The 18,267-nt window shown below is 49.5% G+C and overlaps 3 protein-coding genes across 3 annotated transcripts; all 3 read right to left on the reverse strand.

Moving 5' to 3' along the window:
• Nucleotides 1–5,747: 5,747 nt before the first annotated feature.
• On the reverse strand, nt 5,748–13,113 carry LOC132244069 (olfactory receptor 2A12-like). The gene is made up of 3 exons (XM_059714997.1): nt 13,108–13,113; nt 8,325–8,410; nt 5,748–6,674 (listed from the first exon to the last, which is right to left on the reverse strand). Exons 1-3 carry the CDS (start codon nt 13,111–13,113, stop codon nt 5,759–5,761), a joined length of 1,008 nt encoding a protein of 335 aa, XP_059570980.1. The 3' UTR covers nt 5,748–5,758.
• Nucleotides 13,114–13,892: 779 nt separating this feature from the next.
• LOC132244071 (olfactory receptor 5A2-like) lies at nt 13,893–14,663 on the reverse strand. Its single transcript, XM_059714999.1, has one exon. It carries the CDS (start codon nt 14,661–14,663, stop codon nt 13,893–13,895), a length of 771 nt encoding a protein of 256 aa, XP_059570982.1.
• A 1,513-nt stretch (nt 14,664–16,176) lies between these two features.
• Nucleotides 16,177–17,176, reverse strand: LOC132244072 (olfactory receptor 2T27-like). The gene has a single exon (XM_059715000.1). The coding sequence runs from the start codon at nt 17,116–17,118 to the stop codon at nt 16,177–16,179; it is 942 nt and encodes a 313-aa protein (XP_059570983.1). The 5' UTR covers nt 17,119–17,176.
• Nucleotides 17,177–18,267: the final 1,091 nt, after the last annotated feature.

The following is an 18,267-nucleotide window of genomic DNA, read 5'->3' on the forward strand; positions in this document are numbered from 1 at the left end:
ATCTCCAGGTGTCTGCGGTGGGGCAGCTCGGCCACGCTCAGCTCCGTTTCCTCCCTCCGGGCTTTACACAGGCACAAACCACCCCTGAGGGAAAGGCACAGACCTGGTGCCCACTCTTGGCTGAACACAACCTGCAGGATCGGGTCCCACTGCCCTTCCCGGTCCCATCGCTGGTGGGGCTGGTGCAAATCCCACCCCGTCGGGCCACGTCCCCCTGGGACACCTCGTCCAGGAGCAGGAGGGCGCCGGCCCCACGGCTCTTTCACGTCCGACTCTGATACCCCTGGGGCAAGAGGCCTCCTCTCGACACCCGCGTTGCCTCAGGCGGGGGCACAAGAGGGGCAGCGCTCTCCGCAGCCGGCTTACCCGTCTGTGCAGACCCCGGGCGCCCGGCAGCACCGCTCCAGCCTCCGCCGGCAACTGCCCAGAATCCCGCGGCGCCGCGATGATACGAACGCTGCCGCGGCAACGCCCGGGGACCAGCTCCATCGCCGCCCGCACCCAGCGCCGCAGCCCCCCGCGGCACCGCCATGTCCCCTGGGGCCTCTGTCCACGTACCTGGGGATGGGTGTCGCTCAGGACAGACCAGATGCTCCCCCAAATTGAGGGCAGGGGGAGGAAATGCCCAGTTTCCCACTTTACCATAACTACTTTGTTTTTCACCGGTGCCAACACGAGAAACAGGCATGGCGGGCACTGCATGGAGCAGTGTGCACAGCACCGGGGCCCTTCTCACAGCTATACCCCTGCTGGGCTCCCTGGGCTTGCTCTGTGCTCCCTTCTTTGAACAGACACAGGGGACCAGGCACAGGGCCATGCACCAACCCTGCCCCCAAAGCCTTGCTCAGGCTGCTTCAGCAACCCCAGGAAGCAGAGCCTGAGACACCTCATGACAGGACCTGTCCTGGGAAACCCACAGGTGGCATGGGAGACACCAGTCGATGCATCTCCAGTTGCCAAAATAGCCCTGCAGCAAAAGGACCCTGCCACTCAAAATGCCAACCCCAATGCTGGCAGCTCTCCCAGTCCATGCCCCACTGGGGTGCTCTAGGGTCCAGCTTGTGCATGTGGGCTGCCCTCTCCCACCGTGCCCTAAATACATCTCCGGGAGACCAACCAACTCCAAGCAGGAAGACACCTCTATCCCTTTCCTGCTCCTAACCCTGGTCCCAAACCTGACCCTAACCCGCGCTCAGCTGCTCCTGCAGGAGACCCCGCACAGCCTGGCTCCAGTGACTGGCCTAGAAGTCCCCAAACCCTGTCACTGGTCCTGCTGCAAATTTCCTTGCTGCCAAAACACGTCCCGGATCCAACTCCAGGTGGGGCCCTCAGGCTCCATCCAGCTTCTTAGCAGCGTGGAGGAGGTGATGCACTGCAATACAGCACTAACAGGGAGTCCTACTCATCCCGAGCAGACAGACAGCTCCACATTTGCCTGTTCTCAGTCCCTAGCCAAAACCCAGCCCCAGCCCCAGCCCCAGCCCCTGCCCCTGCCCCTGCCCCAGTTCAGGCTGCTCCAGCAGCCTCCGGCAGGAGCCCCTGAGCAAGCTGACTACAGCCGAGCCCTAGCATGGGAAACCTGAGCTTGACCCTGGGGTAAGTCAGCCTGGGCCTGGAGAGGGAAGAAGGTATGGGCACGGGAGCTAATACAAAGCACCTCTTTAGGATGGTCAGAACTCCTGGGTAAGGATTGTTATGAGACTGCTACGTTTCCCTCTTCAGCAGCATCTCCACAGCCTGCCTCGCCATGCCTCAGCCTCGCTGGTGGCCTCTGTGGTCCAGCAAGTGCACGGCACATCTCTGCAAGCCTGGCCATTGCTGCACCCTCCTGACCAGTTCAGCACAGCAGTTTGAATGATATGCCGTCCAGGCCTGCCAGTCATCTGCACCCACCGCTCTCCTCTTCCTGGTCTTTCTTATTGGCTGCAGCCTGGCCTCTTGCTCAGCTCCCATCTCATGCAATGCACCAGCAGCTGTAGGAACCTTGCCCCTGACAGCTCTTCACCCTAGAAAGCAAATAAAGAAACAAGGCATCTGCTAAACTTGTCCAACTTGATGGTAAGCTCTGAACTCGCCGTCTCCTTTTACATTCGGTCTCAGACTCCTCTTTGCATTTGGTTCAGGCACCCAAATCTGTCCTGAGGCTCTGGCCCTGGGATCCCTTTCTCTTCATGGCTGCCAAGCTCCCCTTAGTGGTACCAATGAGAATAAATCCTGGCCAGATCCTGGCTCCACCCATGACAGGGGCACAGTCCCTTGTTCATGTGAAGGCAGAGGGGACGGGAACAGACTTCTTCTATTTGGGGTCAGACCCAGGAGACCACGATCACATTCCCAGCTCTTCAGAGGCCACTGCCCATGCACCTGGGGATGGGTGTCCCTCAGGGCAGCCTGGACACTCCCCAAATCAAGGGCAAGGGGAGGAAATGCCCAGTGCAGTCGCCCACTTTGCCACAACCATTTTTTTCCACTGGTGCCAACACGAGAAACAGGCACGGTGTGCGCTGTGTGGAGCTGTGCACATGGCACTGGGGCTCTTCTCACAGCTGCACCCCTGCCGGGCTCACTGGGCTTGCTCTGCGCTCCCTTGTGTGAACAGATGCAGGGGACCAGGCACAGGGCTGTGCACCAACCCTGCCCCCAAAGCCTCACTCGGGCTGCTCCAGCAACCCCAGAAGGCAAAGCCCAGGGCAAAAGGTCCATGCCACTCAAAATGCCAACACCAATGCTGTCAGCTCTCCCAGCCCATGCCCAGCTGGGTGCCCTGAGGTCCAGCTTGCTTCCTGCTTCCAGTGCTGGCCTCTCTCTGTGGGGGAGGGGGCTCTGGCTGCCGCTGAAGGAGATGAGGTTGCTTTTGCCTTGCCTCTGCTCAGGAGACTGGAGTTGAGCCTCCTTCGGCTGCTGCTGCGGCTGCTTCCTTAACTGTGTTTGATGTGTTGTGGGTTCTGCAACAACACTGTGGACCCTGCTGTGTTGAACTAGGAGTCATTTATTATTATAACTCTCTGAAATCATATCCAGGGTGGATCTTAACATTTGCATCCGTATATGTATGCAGATCTTAGACCTGCTCTGCCTCTGCCTCAACTCAGTCCAGTCCTGTGGAGGGAGAGGAAACAAGAAATGCCTCTGGCTCCTCATGGCAGAGAACAGGGAGTCCCAGTGCTGCAAGAGTGCCACAAGCAATTGAGCCCTGCAGTGCTGAGCATGAGGCTTTAGCCTTCAAGGGACAGCGCAAGGAAAACACAACAAGACACAACTGTGTTGGCAGGCTGGTTTTGAACCTTTGACCCCCACTCTGGTGCCTGGTTTCATTATAATTTGTCCCAAGTAATTAGTAACATGTCACTCTGCCACCAGTAGTAATAGGGCCTTATAGTTTCCTCCATGGGCCTGGGCTTATGAAATCCCCTGGTGTTCACAGTCCAGGGTTGTGCTCTGGCAGGTGCTGCTGGGGCTGTGCTGGGAGACGCCTGCACTGCAACCCCCGACGCCCAGCCCTGGGGGCACTTTCTGCAGTGCTGGGACCAGCGCCCCGGGCAGCCCGGCACCAGCTCCTGAGCCAGACACTCCAAGTCATGGGGAGAGACCTGGGGGCAGGCAGCCCAGGGGCTCTGCACACGCGGCCCCTCCGCACCCATCGCTGGTCCCCGCACGGCTGCGCATCCCAGAGCTGCTGCCCTCACTGATATACAGGGCACGGGCAGATCCAAGGCAGCGCACTTGCTCTGCTTTGGTTCCTGTTCCACCCAAACTTTAAAACCAGCTGCCTGGGAGAGGCAGCATCATTTCTACTTGGAGGGTGCATCTATACAAGGTGCTTATTGTGCATTCGCCTATTAAAACTGCACAGTAGCACGATGGTTAGTCTCTTCATGTTTCTACTGCAGCAGCCTTATGGGAGCGTACGTGCCCTTTCTGAGAAAATACAGCTTGAAATGTACATTTCCTGGTTTACTAAACATTTGATATTTTCTTGTGTTTTCCCTTACTTTGAGCTCTCTAGATTTCAAATGTCATCCATGCACAAGCACCAGTGATGAAGTTCAGAGTACGTTCCAAATTTGTTCAATGTTAGTTAAAAGAGTCCATTTTGCGATTAGGAAACTTTTTTTTATTTTCATGTAAGGTTTTGGATTTATTTTCTTAGTATTGCTACTTTTAAACTTGTGCAAAATGAAGGAAATGTAAGAAATGAATGAAAGCAGATACAAAATATTATATTTCACAATAGCTAGTACATTCTGAAAAAAAGGTTCACCTGGCAAGCATAGATTCATGAAATTATGCTTCGTGTTTTCAGTAGCCCAAGGATATGCATAATGCTCATTTGACTTAACTCTGCAGTGAATAAAAATATTACCCTCCAAAATCCTTGCCTTTGACATAATTCCTGGGTACTCATAGCTGCAACATCACTGTAAAACTATTAAGTACTAACAGCATTTTTAGCAAATGTCTTAGAAACCAACCAGAATAAACTGAACTGAAATATATTAATGGGCATTTCTCTTTTCATGATGTTCACCTCCATGAATGAAATTCAGTCTTCAAGAATATAAAAAAGTCTACACAACACGCTGTTCCTGTTCTGAGAACTCATGCCTGAACAAATACATAACCAAGACATGCAGAAAGTTGCACCACTCTGGTTACACATTCACTGAAAGTGGTTAAGTTTGTACATGGGCACCACTGCATTAATTTTAACCTGCCTCGTGTCCATGGAGCAATTCACTCCTATTAAAAGACAAGGTTAGTTCTGGGTGGACAGAACCCTGTCATTGGATTATGCATCTCATTGAGCTCTTGGCAGAGAAGCGAACTTCAGAAGCCTTTGGAGAATAAAGAAGGCCCTCTGCTACCTCCAGCAAAAACTCAAACTTTCTCAGCTTTTTCCTGCAGCACATTAGCTGTACATGCACAGCTATATCATGCCATAATGATTACCCTTACAATGCCAGGGGCGCTCACCTTGATAATGTCATCCCACCCATCAACTCCCAGTCCCATGCAACAAACCCAACAATGAAGCAGTGAAGCTACTGTGAGAGCACCCTACTGGTTTCTCCACAAGCAAATCAGAGAGAGACATCTTCAGAGTGGTGGAGGTGGGCTTGGGAAGACAGAGCATGTGCTGACAGAAGTAGCTTTATTAGAGTGCCTACACAACATCCATGAAGAACTTAAATAACAGCTGGCAAAGCCCTCTTCTGGAAGCATCCCTGTGTCCTCACCAGGGATTAATGTGACCTGACCTCAGTCTGAAAGAGATGAGTGCAGCAGTAATTTTCACACGTCCTGAGAGTTTTCTTTAAAATCTTCTACCACTTGAATAACAAATCAGTTCATTTCAATTAAGTTGGTCACGATTGAGGATCAGTGTGATTCAGCAGCATAAGATGTCAAGACTCCTGGATTTTGAATCTAGCCTTTTCTCTGTCTGAAGGTCTTATGTTCAATGAAGCACAGTTAGTCTAGCTCAGATTCAGGAGCTCTGATTCCCAGTCCCTGTGACTCTAGTCTGTAAGACACCATTTCTGTCCCATTTGAAAGAAAACAATCCAAACATACAGACTCCCAGCCCCAGCCTGCCCTCATTCACGAGACCTTTCCGCGTTCTAGGAATGGGGAAAGAGTCAGATGTCCTGACTTTTTTCTCCACTGTCTATAAGTCACTAATCCCCACTCCCCTCCGAGACGAGGATCCAGAACCAAGGAGCTGTGAGCCACCGAACCATTCCTCCTCCACCGTAACTCAGTGGTCCGTCTTGCCCATCATTTTGAGTACGGCTGCTTTGACCTCCTTGTTCCTCAGGCTGTAGATAAGAGGATTCAGGAGGGCAGACACAACATTGTACAAGAGGGAAAACATTTTATCCCGCTCGGGTGAGTAGCTGGAGGCTGGGCGCATGTACATGAATATACCTGCTCCATAGAAGAGAGTCACGACAGTGATGTGTGAGGTGCAGGTGGAGAAGGTTTTGAACCTCCCCTCACCTGAGCTGATCCTCAGGATGGCTTCCAGGATGAATACATAGGAGATTAGGATCAAAGACAGCGGGGTCAGGAGGATTATAACTGCCATCACAAAGACAACCAGCTCAGTGAGGTGTGTGTCTGCACAGGCCAGCTTCAAGATGGCTGGCACCTCGCAGAAGAAGTGATTGATTTCATTTAAGTTGCAGTAGGGCAACCTCATGGTGAAGCCTGTATTCAGTGTGGCAAAGAAGAAGCCAGATACCCAGAAGCTAATGGCCATCTTGATGCAGACTGACCTGTTCATGATGATGGTGTAGCGTAAAGGGTGACAAATGGCCACGTACCGGTCATAGGCCATTACAGCATAGAGAATGCACTCAGTTATCGCCAGAGAAAGGAAGATGTACATCTGCGCAACACAGGAGGTAAAGGAAATGCTTTTCTTTGTGGAAAGGAGGTGAAACAGCATCTGGGGTACAGTGGTCGTTGTGTAGCTGATGTCTACAAAGGAAAGGTTGGCCAGGAAGAAGTACATGGGTGTGTGAAGACGGGAGTCAGTCTTGACAAGGGCAATGAGGAGGCTGTTCCCAAAAAGAGTCACCAGGTAGATAATAAGGAAGAGTACAAAGAGCAGCAGCTGTGTCTCGGGCCGGCTGGAGAACCCCAGCAGGATGAACTCTGACACTGAGGTCCTATTCTCCCAGTGAGATTCGTCATGATTTCCCACCTAAGATCAAAAGGGAGCAGTAAGAGAAGCAATCACTCAAAAGGATAAACCACAAAAGGGATAAATCTGTTTTGCCTTGTACCCCTCAATGGCAGTTACACAGCTGCATGACTGCAGATTTTGTCTCTTATGCACAGTTTGAACTTCGCCTCTGGGCTTGCAAGTGTACACATGTCGATTGAGCATACTGACAATGCACATGTACAGCAACACATAGTTACCCAGGAATGCACATAGTCTGGTAAGTCCAAAAATAGAAGGCAAGCAAAAAAACCATAATTAGTGAATAATAAATAATGACAAGTTCCTGAAAAAATCAAGCTATTTACTGCTTGAGGGGGAAAAAAAGCAAGCCAACTGCTACTGGAAAATTTCTGATCTGGTATAGTCTTGCAGTATTGCCATGTTCTTAAGCAGTTAATTCCCATAGGATATCTCCACTTAACACCACTTAATGATAGTCTTAACGCCATTGTTTGCATGGTCAACAACAAACCAAAGAAGAGCTGAATTCCTTGTGCTGCTTGTGGGTCCAGGTCTGCATTACTCCATTGACACAAAGCAATGGCAAACCTGCCTCAGACGCATGGCTCCCTTGGCACAGCAAAGCGCATCAACTCATCACTTCTCTGTGATTCTGACTCCTCATATATAATTTAAATTGGGCAGAAACAGGCCAAAGCACAAGAAACTGTTAACAGGATGCCAAGTAGAGCAGAGAGGCACTGCAATAGTCACAAGGAACCTCAACATAAAACAGATTAGCTGGGTGTTGAATGATAGGCCCTCTGATGAAGAACATCCACTCCACAGGATGCAGAATGGAAACTCACTCAGTGCCCCTTCACTCCTGCACTATCCATCTCCCCTAGCCCTTTCCTGCTGGACTACACCAGTGATCCATCTATTCCAGCTCCTCACTGCTTATTTGCAAGGGCACAGGAATTTCCAAACTGTGCCAAGCTACTGGTCTAGCATGCACGACTGCCTGCCTCCAGCTGTGGCCGGTATCAGCTGCATTAGAGGAAGGTACAAGGGGACACTTCTGGAGCAACAGCTCCACAGAGAAAGCTAATACTGAACACCAATAGTTGCAAATAGGCTTGTATTTTGTCTCTCACCTGCACTAATACCAATTCTTTGTTTCTCCTTCAACCTTAATGTTCAGTGTCTATACCCCTCATTTTGGTATTTTCATCCCAGCAAAGCTCACAGGAAATTGCACTTACCTTCATTCTCCTCTTCCACCTGAGAGAGCAAGATACTTCCTTTAGCTGCCAAAATCTACGACCCAGATGTACCAAGCAATGGATCACCATAGAATAATCCCTCAGCCCAAGAACAAGATGGTCCTCACATGCCAATGATGTAAGGCAGGTAAAGAAAAAATAGGTAAATTAATCAGCTTGCAAGTAGACCCCCCAGGAAATTATTCTTCAATGGCAAGGGATTGCTAAGTACATTGCTCCTTTCTGTTACAAGAGTATATGAAGTTAATTTGTAACTTTGTTAAAGATTTTAGTTTGATCAGATCAGAAGAACAATCTGAGGAGTTTGTTATTCAATCACAGATTTAGTCCTTTTAATATGAATCTCTAGGATTACTATCCTTCACTTGTTTTTCCTGGGAAATTGGTAAATTTCTGGTTTTTTAATATAATTTCTCTTTTCACAGTACCATGTGTCTGATTCAATATAGGACTAAAAAGTAAAGGGACTGTTCACAGGCAACTGCTAAAATGCCCAAAATGTTCATATAATAAAATATTATAAGAAAAGTGTGAGACTACTCAAAGAGTGCAAGTGTGGAGAGATTCATTCTCTTCTCCGTTGCACTGCTCTTCACATGAACTGAAAAGCATATGAGTTAATGCAAGAGCATTTTCAATTATTTCAAACCGGGTTTTGAATCCTTAAGTCATTTCTTTCAAAAAAGTCAGTCACCAAAGGCAAAACCTATTTGTGACTTTCCAAATAAAACTCTCCAGGGTTTTATTCTCAAATCGTTCAATTAAAACAAAGTCAAAAGCAATTTGTAACTATCTCATCTTCTCCAGGGTTTTCTTCTCCAATTGTTCAATTAAAACAAACTCACTGGGTGAGGATATATGCAACAGAACAAAACGCTTTGTTGTTTGCTGAGTTTATTTTCCTTCAGGGAAAAAATAGTGTGGGAAAAGAGTGGGGAAGAAATGGCCAAAATAATGAGACCCCCAAATATTTGTTTGGTTTATTTTATGAAAGGCAGATTTGGGAATTTAAACATGGTTTCCCACACTCTTGGTTGGTTCTGCAAGACCAGCAAACTATTGGACAAAAGTGGGCAAAAGCCTGGAACCATTTCCGGCCCTATTTCACATAAAAGACTGAGCTCCACTCCCTTCCTTTCAAAGCAGATAGCCACCGACCTGCAGCAGTGGGCTCTGGACTGTAAAAGCCAAGAGGAGCGAGGGGCTCTCTCCACATTGAGAGACATGGAGTGGACTCCACAACGGCCAGCACAATGACCTGGGAGCTGTTGGGAGCGACCAGCACGGCAGACTCAATACTTTTCTGCCTTTTAACAGCTCTGGTCAGGGCTGCCTGTTGCTGATTGCATTCAATGTCTCCTACCCCTCTCCATGTTTTATACAAGGAACCTCCGTTCCTAACCCACGGTGTGGAATCCACATTCAATTAATGGCATGATAGGAACCAGTCCACTCCACTTCCCTCCCTCCCCGCTCTTCAGGTTCGACCCCACTCCACCCCTCTCCCCCCAGTAGGAGTCCAACCATGCCCCGGCTCCGCCACCCACTTCAGATCCAACCCTCACCACCCCCCTACCCCCATTCAGGTCTGACTCTGCTCCCCTCCACAGTTCGGGTCCAACCCAGCACCCCTTTCCCCCCAGATCAGGTCTGATCCCACCCCTCCTTCCCCCGATTTGGATCTAACCCCACTCCCCCTCTCCCCCTCTTCAGGTCTGACCCTGCCTCCCTCCACCCAATTCAGGTCCGACCACACCTTCCCCCTCCCCCTCCCGCCGTTTCGGGTCTGAGCCCACCCCCTCACTTCGGGTCCGAAACTGCCACCCCTTCTGCTCAATTCAGGTCTGACCCTGATCTACCCCCTCCCCCCCAATTCAGGTCTGACCCTGATCTACCCCCTCCCCCCCAATTCAGGTCTGACCCTGATCTACCCCCTCCCCCCCAATTCAGGACTGACCCTGATCTACCCCCTCCTCCCCAATTCAGGTCTGACCCTGATCTACCCCCTCCCCCCCAATTCAGGTCTGACCCTGATCTACCCCCTCCCCCCCAATTCAGGTCTGACCCTGATCTACCCCCTCCCCCCCAATTCAGGTCTGACCCTGATCTACCCCCTCCTCCCCAATTCAGGTCTGACCCTGATCTACCCCCTCCCCCCCAATTCAGGTCCAACCCCACTTCCTCCCCGCTCCTCTGCTTCAGGTCCAATCCAGCTCACCTCACCTCCCCTCCCCCCCAGTTTGGGTCCAACCCTGCTCCCCCCACCCCTTCAGTTCCGGTCTGACCCCACTCCCCCCCTTCCTCTTCCTCTGACCCCAAGCCACCCTCCCCCCATTTGGGTACAACCCCGCTCCCCCTCCGCCCTGCTTTGGGTCCCACCCCATCCCCCCTTCTCCCCCGTTTGAGTCTGACCCTGCTCCGCTCCTTCCCCCCCTCAGGTCTGACCCTGCTTGTGCCCCCTCCCCCTGCTTCAGGCCCAACCCCTCCCCGTTTTGGGTCCAACCTCTCCCCCCTGGCTTTGGGTCCAACCCTGCCTCCCCCACCACTGGGTGCAAGTCTGTCCCTGCTCCTCACCCCTCCCCGCTAGTTCAGGTCTGACCCTGCTCCCACTTCCCCCTGTTTCAGGTCTGACTCCAGGCTACCACCCTGCCCACCATTTCAGGTCCAACCCCACTCCCCCCCTCACCCTCCCCCCACCATGCAGGTCCAATTCTGGCCCACGCCCCTCCCCCCCAGTTCTGGTCCAACCGAGGCTCAGCCCTTTCCCCACAGTTTGGGTTGGACCCTGCCCCACCCCCCTCCCCTCCCCTCCCCACCAGTATGGCTGCATCCCCCATCCCCCCACTTCAGGTCTAACCCCGCTACAATGGAGCAGCTCCTGCTTTTCCTCAGCTGGCCCGCCTGCTTGTAAAGTGCTCTACCCAATTTTTATTTTTTTTTGCCTCTGTAGAGGTGGGAAGGAGGGAGCCACCGCACCAGAGGCTGCAGGAGGAGGTGTCACTGGTGGAAGGGCTCAGCTGGTTCCACCCCCGGCTCCCTAGCCTGTGAAGCCAAAGAGCGCATGTGCAGTTGGGCAAAAGCATTATGGACAGAATGACACACACAGACACACTGACAGACTAAGCCTTTTATTATATTAGAATGCTTCCTGTTTTGAATAGCCCAAAGATATGCATAATGCTCGTCTGAATTAACTCCATAGTGAACAAAGATACCACTCTCCAAAATCCTTGCCTTTCACATACTTCCTGGATACTCATAGCTGCAACATCACTGTACAACTACGAAATATTTGTGGCATTTTAACAAAATCATATAAACCAGCTAGAATAAACTGAAGCAATATAGTGATGGACAGTTCTCTTCTCATGAAGTTCAGCTCCATTAATGAATTTCCAACTTCAAGAGCACAAAAAAAGACTATAGATTCATAGATTCATAGATGTTAGGGTCGGAAGGGACCTCAATAGATCATCGAGTCTGACCCCCTGCATAGGCAGGAAAGAGTGCTGGGTCTAGATGACCCCAGCTAGATGCTTATCTAACCTCCTGTTGAAGACCCCCAGGACAGGGGAGAGCACCACCTCCCTTGGGAGCCCGTTCCAGACCTTGGCCACTCGAACTGTGAAGAAGTTCTTCCTAATGTCCAATCTAAATCTGCTCTCTGCTAGCTTGTGGCCATTATTTCTTGTAACCCCCGGGGGTGCCTTGGTGAATAAATACTCACCAATTCCCTTCTGTGCCCCCGTGATGAACATATAGGCAGTCACTAGGTCGCCTCTCAACCTTCTCTTACGGAGGCTGAAAAGGTCCAGTTTCTCTAGTCTCTCCTCGTAGGGCTTGGTCTGCAGGCCCTTAACCATACAAGTGGCCCTTCTCTGGACCCTCTCCAGGTTATCCACATCCCTCTTGAAGTGCGGTGCCCAGAATTGCATGCAGTACTCCAACTGCGGTCTGACCAGAGCCCGATAGAGGGGAAGTATCACCTCCTTGGACCTATTCGTCATGCATCTGCTGATGCACGATATAGTGCCATTAGCTTTTCTGATGGCTTTGTCACACTGCCAACTCATGTTCATCTTGGAGTCCACTAGGACTCCAAGATCCCTTTCCACTTCTGTGCCACCCAGCAGGTCATTCCCTAGGCTGTAGGTGTGCTGGACATTTTTCCTCCCTAGGTGCAGCACTTTGCATTTCTCCTTGTTGAATTGCATTCTGTTGTTTTCTGCCCACTTGTCCAACCTGTCCAGGTCTGCTTGCAGCTTTTCCCTGCCCTCCGGCATGTCCACTTCTCCCCATCGCTTTGTGTCATCTGCAAACTTGGACAGAGTACACTTCACTCCCTCATCCAAGTCGCTGATGAAGACATTAAAGAGTATCGGTCCAAGGACCGAGCCCTGCGGGACCCCACTGCCCACACCCTTCCAGGTCGAAACCGACCCATCCACCACGACTCTCTGGGTGCGACCCTCTAGCCAATTCATCACCCACCAGACAATGTAGTCATCCAAGTCATAGCCTCTTAACTTGTTCACCATTATGGGGTGGGATACCGTATCGAAGGCCTTCCTGAAGTCTAAGTATACGACATCCACCCCTCCTCCTGTGTCCAGGCGTTTTGTAATCTGGTCATAAAAAGAGATTAGATTGGTCAGGCACAATCTGCCTGCCATGAACCTGTGCTGGTTTCCCCTCAGCATAATTTGTCCTGTCGGGCTCTCTCAAATGTGAGCCTTGATAATTTTTTCAAAGACTTTGCCAAGGATGTACCACCCTACTCCTGTTCTGAGAACTTAAGTCTGAACAAATACAAAAGAAATGCAGAAAGTTGTGCTACTCTGGTTACACTTTTAGTAAAAGTCATTAACTTTGAACATGGACAACATTGCATTTCATTCACTGCCTTGTGCCCATGCAGCAGTTTGCTCTGACAGTAAAACAAAGTAAATTCTGGGTGGACAAAACCCTGTCAACAGACGACGATATGTTTCATTGGGTTCTCAGCAGGAGAGTGAATTTAAGCGCTCAGGCTCTATCAGGTTTTTCCTGCAATACAGAGACTTGGCCATAGTAGTTGTACCTGCCCAGCTGTATTGTGCCATAATAGGTGCATCTACAGCTCACCCTTTGCACTGCCAGGGCGCTCACCTTCATAATGTCATCCCACCCATCAACTCCCATTCCCATGCAACAAACCCAGAAATGGAGCAGTGAAGGCACTGTGAGAGCACTCTTCTTGGCTGCCAAAAAGCACATCAGAGATAGATATCTTGAGGGCAGCTAAGGTTGGTTTGTGAGGACAATGTGTATAATGACAGAAGAGGCTTTATTACCAGAGTGCCTACATAACATCCCTGGCCAACTTAAGAAAATCTGGTAAAAGCCTTCTTCTGGAAGCATCGCTGTCTCCTCACCAGTGATGATGCCTATGATCATTTAGCATCCCCAACTATGCTGGCAAAAAGGAGACCTGACCTCAGTCTGAAAGAGGTGAGTGGAGCAGTAATTTTCAGAAGTCCTTAGAGTTTCCCTGAAAATGTTATATCACATGAATAACAATTCAGGCCATTTAATCAGAGTGGATAGAGATTGAGGAGGAGTGTGGTTCAGGGGGATAAGAAGTCAGGACTCCTGGGTTTTGAATCTAGCATTTCTTTTTCTTTATAAAAGTCTTATCACAAATGTCACACAGTTTGGCTCAGATGCAGAAGCTTTGATTCCCGGTTTTCTCCACTCTAGCCTGTAAGATAGAATTTCTCTCATTTTGAAGGGGACAATCCAGTGGTATTGACTCCCAACCCCATCCTACCCTCAGTCATGAGACCTTACTACCAACTCCACTGTCTAGAAGTCACTAAACCCCACTCCCTCCCAGACTAGGATCCAGAACAGAGGAGCTGTGAGCCACCGGGCCATTCTTCCTCCACCGTAACTTAGTGGTCAGTCTTGCTCATCATTTTGAGTACAGCTCCTTTGACCTCCTTGTTCCTCAGGCTGTAGATAAGAGGATTCAGGAGGGCAGACACAACATTGTACAAGAGGGAAAACATGTTGTCCCGCTCGGGTGAGTAGCTGGAGGCTGGGCACATGTATATGAACATACCTGCACCATAGAAGAGAGTCATGACAGTGATGTGTGAGGTGCAGGTGGAGAAGGCTTTGATCTTCCCCTCAGCTGAGCAGTAGGGCAACCTCATCGTGAAGCCTGTATTCAGCATGGCAAAAAAGAAGCCAGATACCCAGAACCTGATGGCCATCTTAACACAGACTGACCTGCTCATGATGACGGTGTAGCGCAGGGGATGACAAATGGCCACATACTGGTCATAGGCCATTACAGCATACAGGATGCACTCACTTATCCCCAGAGAAAGGAAGATGTACATCTGCGCAACACAGGCAACATAGGAAATGCTTCTCTTTGTGGAGAGGAGGTGGACCAGCATCTGGCGTACAGTGGTGGTCGTGTAGCTGATATCTAGGAAGGAGAGGTTAGCCAGAAAGAAGTACATGGGTGTGTGAAGACGGGAATCACTCTTGACAAGGGCAATGAGGAGGCTGTTCCCAAAGAGGGTCACCAGGTAGATAGCTAGGAAGAACACAAAGAGCACCAGCTGTGTCTTGGGGTGGCTGGAGAGCCCCAGCAGGATGAACTCTGACACTGAGGTTGCATTATCCCAGTTATATTCCTCATCATTTTCCATCTAAGAACAAAAACAAGTGGTGAAAGAAGAAATCACTCAGCAGGATAAAACATAAAAGGGGCTTTGAATCCTTCAATGGCAAATACACACCCGCGTAACTGCAGATTTTGGCACTTATGCACAGTTTAAAATTCACCTCTGATCTTGTAAGTGTGTACATATCAGCTGAACATACTAACTATACACATTTACAGCAACATATGCTTACCCAGGCATGCACATAGCCTAGCAGGCCCAAAAAAAGTTGGCAGGCAAAAAGCCATGATTAGGGAATAATAGATTGTGCCAAGTTCCTGAAAATAACAAGATATTTAATTCTGAAGGAAAAAAAAACAAACTGCTACTGGAAAATTTCTGACATACTGTAATCTCGCCGTCTCTCTACTCTCTTAAAAAGATCGCTCCCTAATGACATCTCTGCTTTGACAGTCTTAACTCCATTGCTGGGATGGTCAACAACAAGCCAAAGTGAAGCCACTTCCCTGTTCTCCTCAGGGGTCCAGGTCTGCATTGCTCCACCGACACAAACCAGTTGCAAACCTGCCTCGGACACAGCCAGCTCATGGCTCCCTTGGCACAGCAAACTGCATCAATGTACTCATCACTTCTCAGTGATTCTGACTCATCATATACTGTTGCAATTGGGCAGGAAAACACCAAAACACAAGAAATTGTTAGAAGGATGTTGAGTACAGCACCCCAATGGTCGCGTGGAAACTCAACATAAACCAGACTAGCTGGGTGCTGAGTGAGAGGTGCCCTGATGCAGGACATTTTGTTCTGTCTGCCGATCAGCTCCATCTGTGCCAGGCACAAAGAAAGGGACGTTCAACACGGCTTTGTTCTCATTTAACGCTCGGCATTCTTGCCATGGATGTAAACCTAGAAAGCTTCCTGTTTCTCCCTGCTGCCCTTTTCCGTGATATCTTGAATAAATCAAATATATTTATTTTACACAAGGCTTAGAGAGATTCTTGGGTAACAGTCTTTTTTTTACAAAAATAAGGCTGCTAAATAGAACAGGTTAATCTAAAATAGAGTTTTTTTTCTCTTCTGTAAGAACTATGGCTGCCTAGACAGGTGCTCTTTGCAGTTCTCACTACAATGCATTGGAGCAGATCCTATTAATCGCGGCTGCCCCGCGTTGCTGCAGTGTCATGTGTATTATACCCTGGCATGGTTTAAAAAGGCCATTGGGGTGCCTTACCTAAAACTTGTCGAACAAACTCTAGATAAAGCATCCTGCGGTCATTTTTAAATACATGAGAAATCATTATATGCGATGCTATGAGGTTTTTAATAAAGTGACTGTCCAGATGCCACTCTAACTAAAACACCCTCAAACCTCTTTCTAAGCGTTTAAGTGACAGAGCCCAAAAGCCCATGACTCGCAGTAGGGCACAGGCTGTCACGTGACTGAGAAATGTTAGCTTCCTTCTAAATGATCCAGAAAACTCTGCTGGCGGCCTTCTCAGTTTAATGAGACTGAGCTCATGATAAACTCCAGCTTCTGTCAATTTTGCTGGAAGACTCTGAATATCCCAATCAGCTTTTTTAGGGCTCGTAAGACATCCCTGTTTCTCAGGCTGTAGATGAGTGGATTGAGTACTGGTGTGACAATGGTGTAAAAGAGAGCCACAATCTTGTCTTGCTCTGGGGAGTGGTAGGAGCTGGGTCTCATGTACATGAAGATGACTGCCCCATAAAACATGACCACCACAGTCAAGTGGGAGGAGCAAGTGGCCAGAGCTTTCTGCTGTCTGGTTGACTTCATCCTCAGGACCCTGGAGAGGATACAAGCATAAGAGGCTAGTATAATGGAAGAAGGAATGAGGACTAGGACAACGTTACTCACGAACACCGTAGCCTCATATCGAGAGGTGTCAGAGCAGGACAATTTGAGCAGGGCTGGGACCTCACAGAAGAAGTGGTCAATCTCTTTTGAGCCACAGTAGGGGAGAGCCAGTGCAAACACTGCGTGAAACAAGGCATTTACTGATGCTCCCATCCAGACTCCAGCTGATAAAAGAAAGCAGATGTTCCTGGTCACGAGGATGGGGTACTGCAAGGGGTTGCAGATCGCTATGTACCTGTCATAAGACATGACCGCCAGGAGGAGGCTCTCTGATACACCCATGGTCAGCATGAGGCAAATCTGAGCCCCACAGCCAGCTGGAGAAATGGGGTTGCCTGGGGTCAGGAAGTCTGCTAACATTTTGGGGACAATTATCAGTGTCTGACAGATGTCCATGAAGGCCAGGTGGCAGAGGAAAAAGTACATGGGGGTGTGAAGGGAGGAATCCACTTGGATTACAAGAATGAGAAGGGCATTCCCAGACAAGGTAGCGATGAAAGCTAATAAGATCGTGGCCATGGGGAACATGTGTACATTGGTCCGGCTCAAAAGTCCCAGCAAAATGAAGTCTGCTGAAGAAGTTTTGTTCCCAGTCTTCATTTCCTCTTTGTGTGGCTGTGCCTGAAGTCCTTGACAAGAACACGATGCCTTGGGCAATGTGTCCACACTTCCTTCTGGATAATACTAACAGCAACTGAGGCACCTGACAGGTTTTCTTTTCCTGTGGAAGAAATGCCAGACATTATGGTTGATGAGACAATAACCTCACTTCCAGGGGAATAGAGTTTACTTAGCCTAAAGATTTTCTACACTCTGCCCAGCATTTCTATGTTCAGCTGCAGGCCCCACCTGCATGTGGAATCGCAGTGGTGTACCTTGTGTTATACCTATGCTGTGGAATTGAGCACAGCAGAGATTTTCAACTGATGGCCTGCATAACCATTGAATCAGGCCCAGGGGTTTTGGTGGCATTTGGTGGCATGGGGCACTTTGTGCAGCTGCTCCCCCCAGGATGCTATGGCAAGTAATGCTGGCTGCAGACATCCTAGTTGTGCCGTGGGTGGAGACTAGTGGCAAGTATTAGCACCCACCTACCTCCAACCTGGGTTAGGCTATTCCAGTTTGCATCTGAAAAAGGTTGCCAACCCCTGAATTACCAATGGCCTACAAAAGTTTTGAATCTGCCCTGACCATTTTGGGGCATTGGTGGCATTTGGAGGTGGGGGCACCTTCTACAGGTGCTGTCCCCAGGCTGTCCCGAAGACAAGCACCATCTGTGGGCTTTCTACTTGTGCCACAAGTGGAGACTAGTGGCAGTGGTGGCAGGGTGCTAGGGTGTCCGCCTCCAACCTGCAGTAGGTTATTCCAGTTTGAAGCTGGAAACGACTGCCTGCTCTTCAACTACTATGCTCTGTGGAGACATCATAGCCAGGTTTATAAGAATTAACTGGTGTCCTGGTTGCAAGCTTGCCATAGCAGTGAGGAAGTCAGTGCATAATACTTTCCCTAGCCAGATGCAGGGCAAATAAGGAGTTCCTATGCTCCATGCTGGTAATATTACCCAAATAGGAGCTTCACTCCTAATACTACCTTGTTACGTGTGAGTCTGACTGAGATCAATGGGAAATAATCTCACAGAATCTCCTCAGTGAAATATTCCACAATGATGAGTGTGGCTCAGTTGTTCTGGCCGTTCTCACTTTTCATTACCACCAACAAAAACATTTATCACTATAAATGATATTCATA

The sequence above is a fragment of the Alligator mississippiensis genome, chromosome 11 (assembly GCF_030867095.1).
Source record: "Alligator mississippiensis isolate rAllMis1 chromosome 11, rAllMis1, whole genome shotgun sequence".
In the NCBI taxonomy this organism is placed as follows: Eukaryota; Metazoa; Chordata; order Crocodylia; family Alligatoridae; genus Alligator; species Alligator mississippiensis.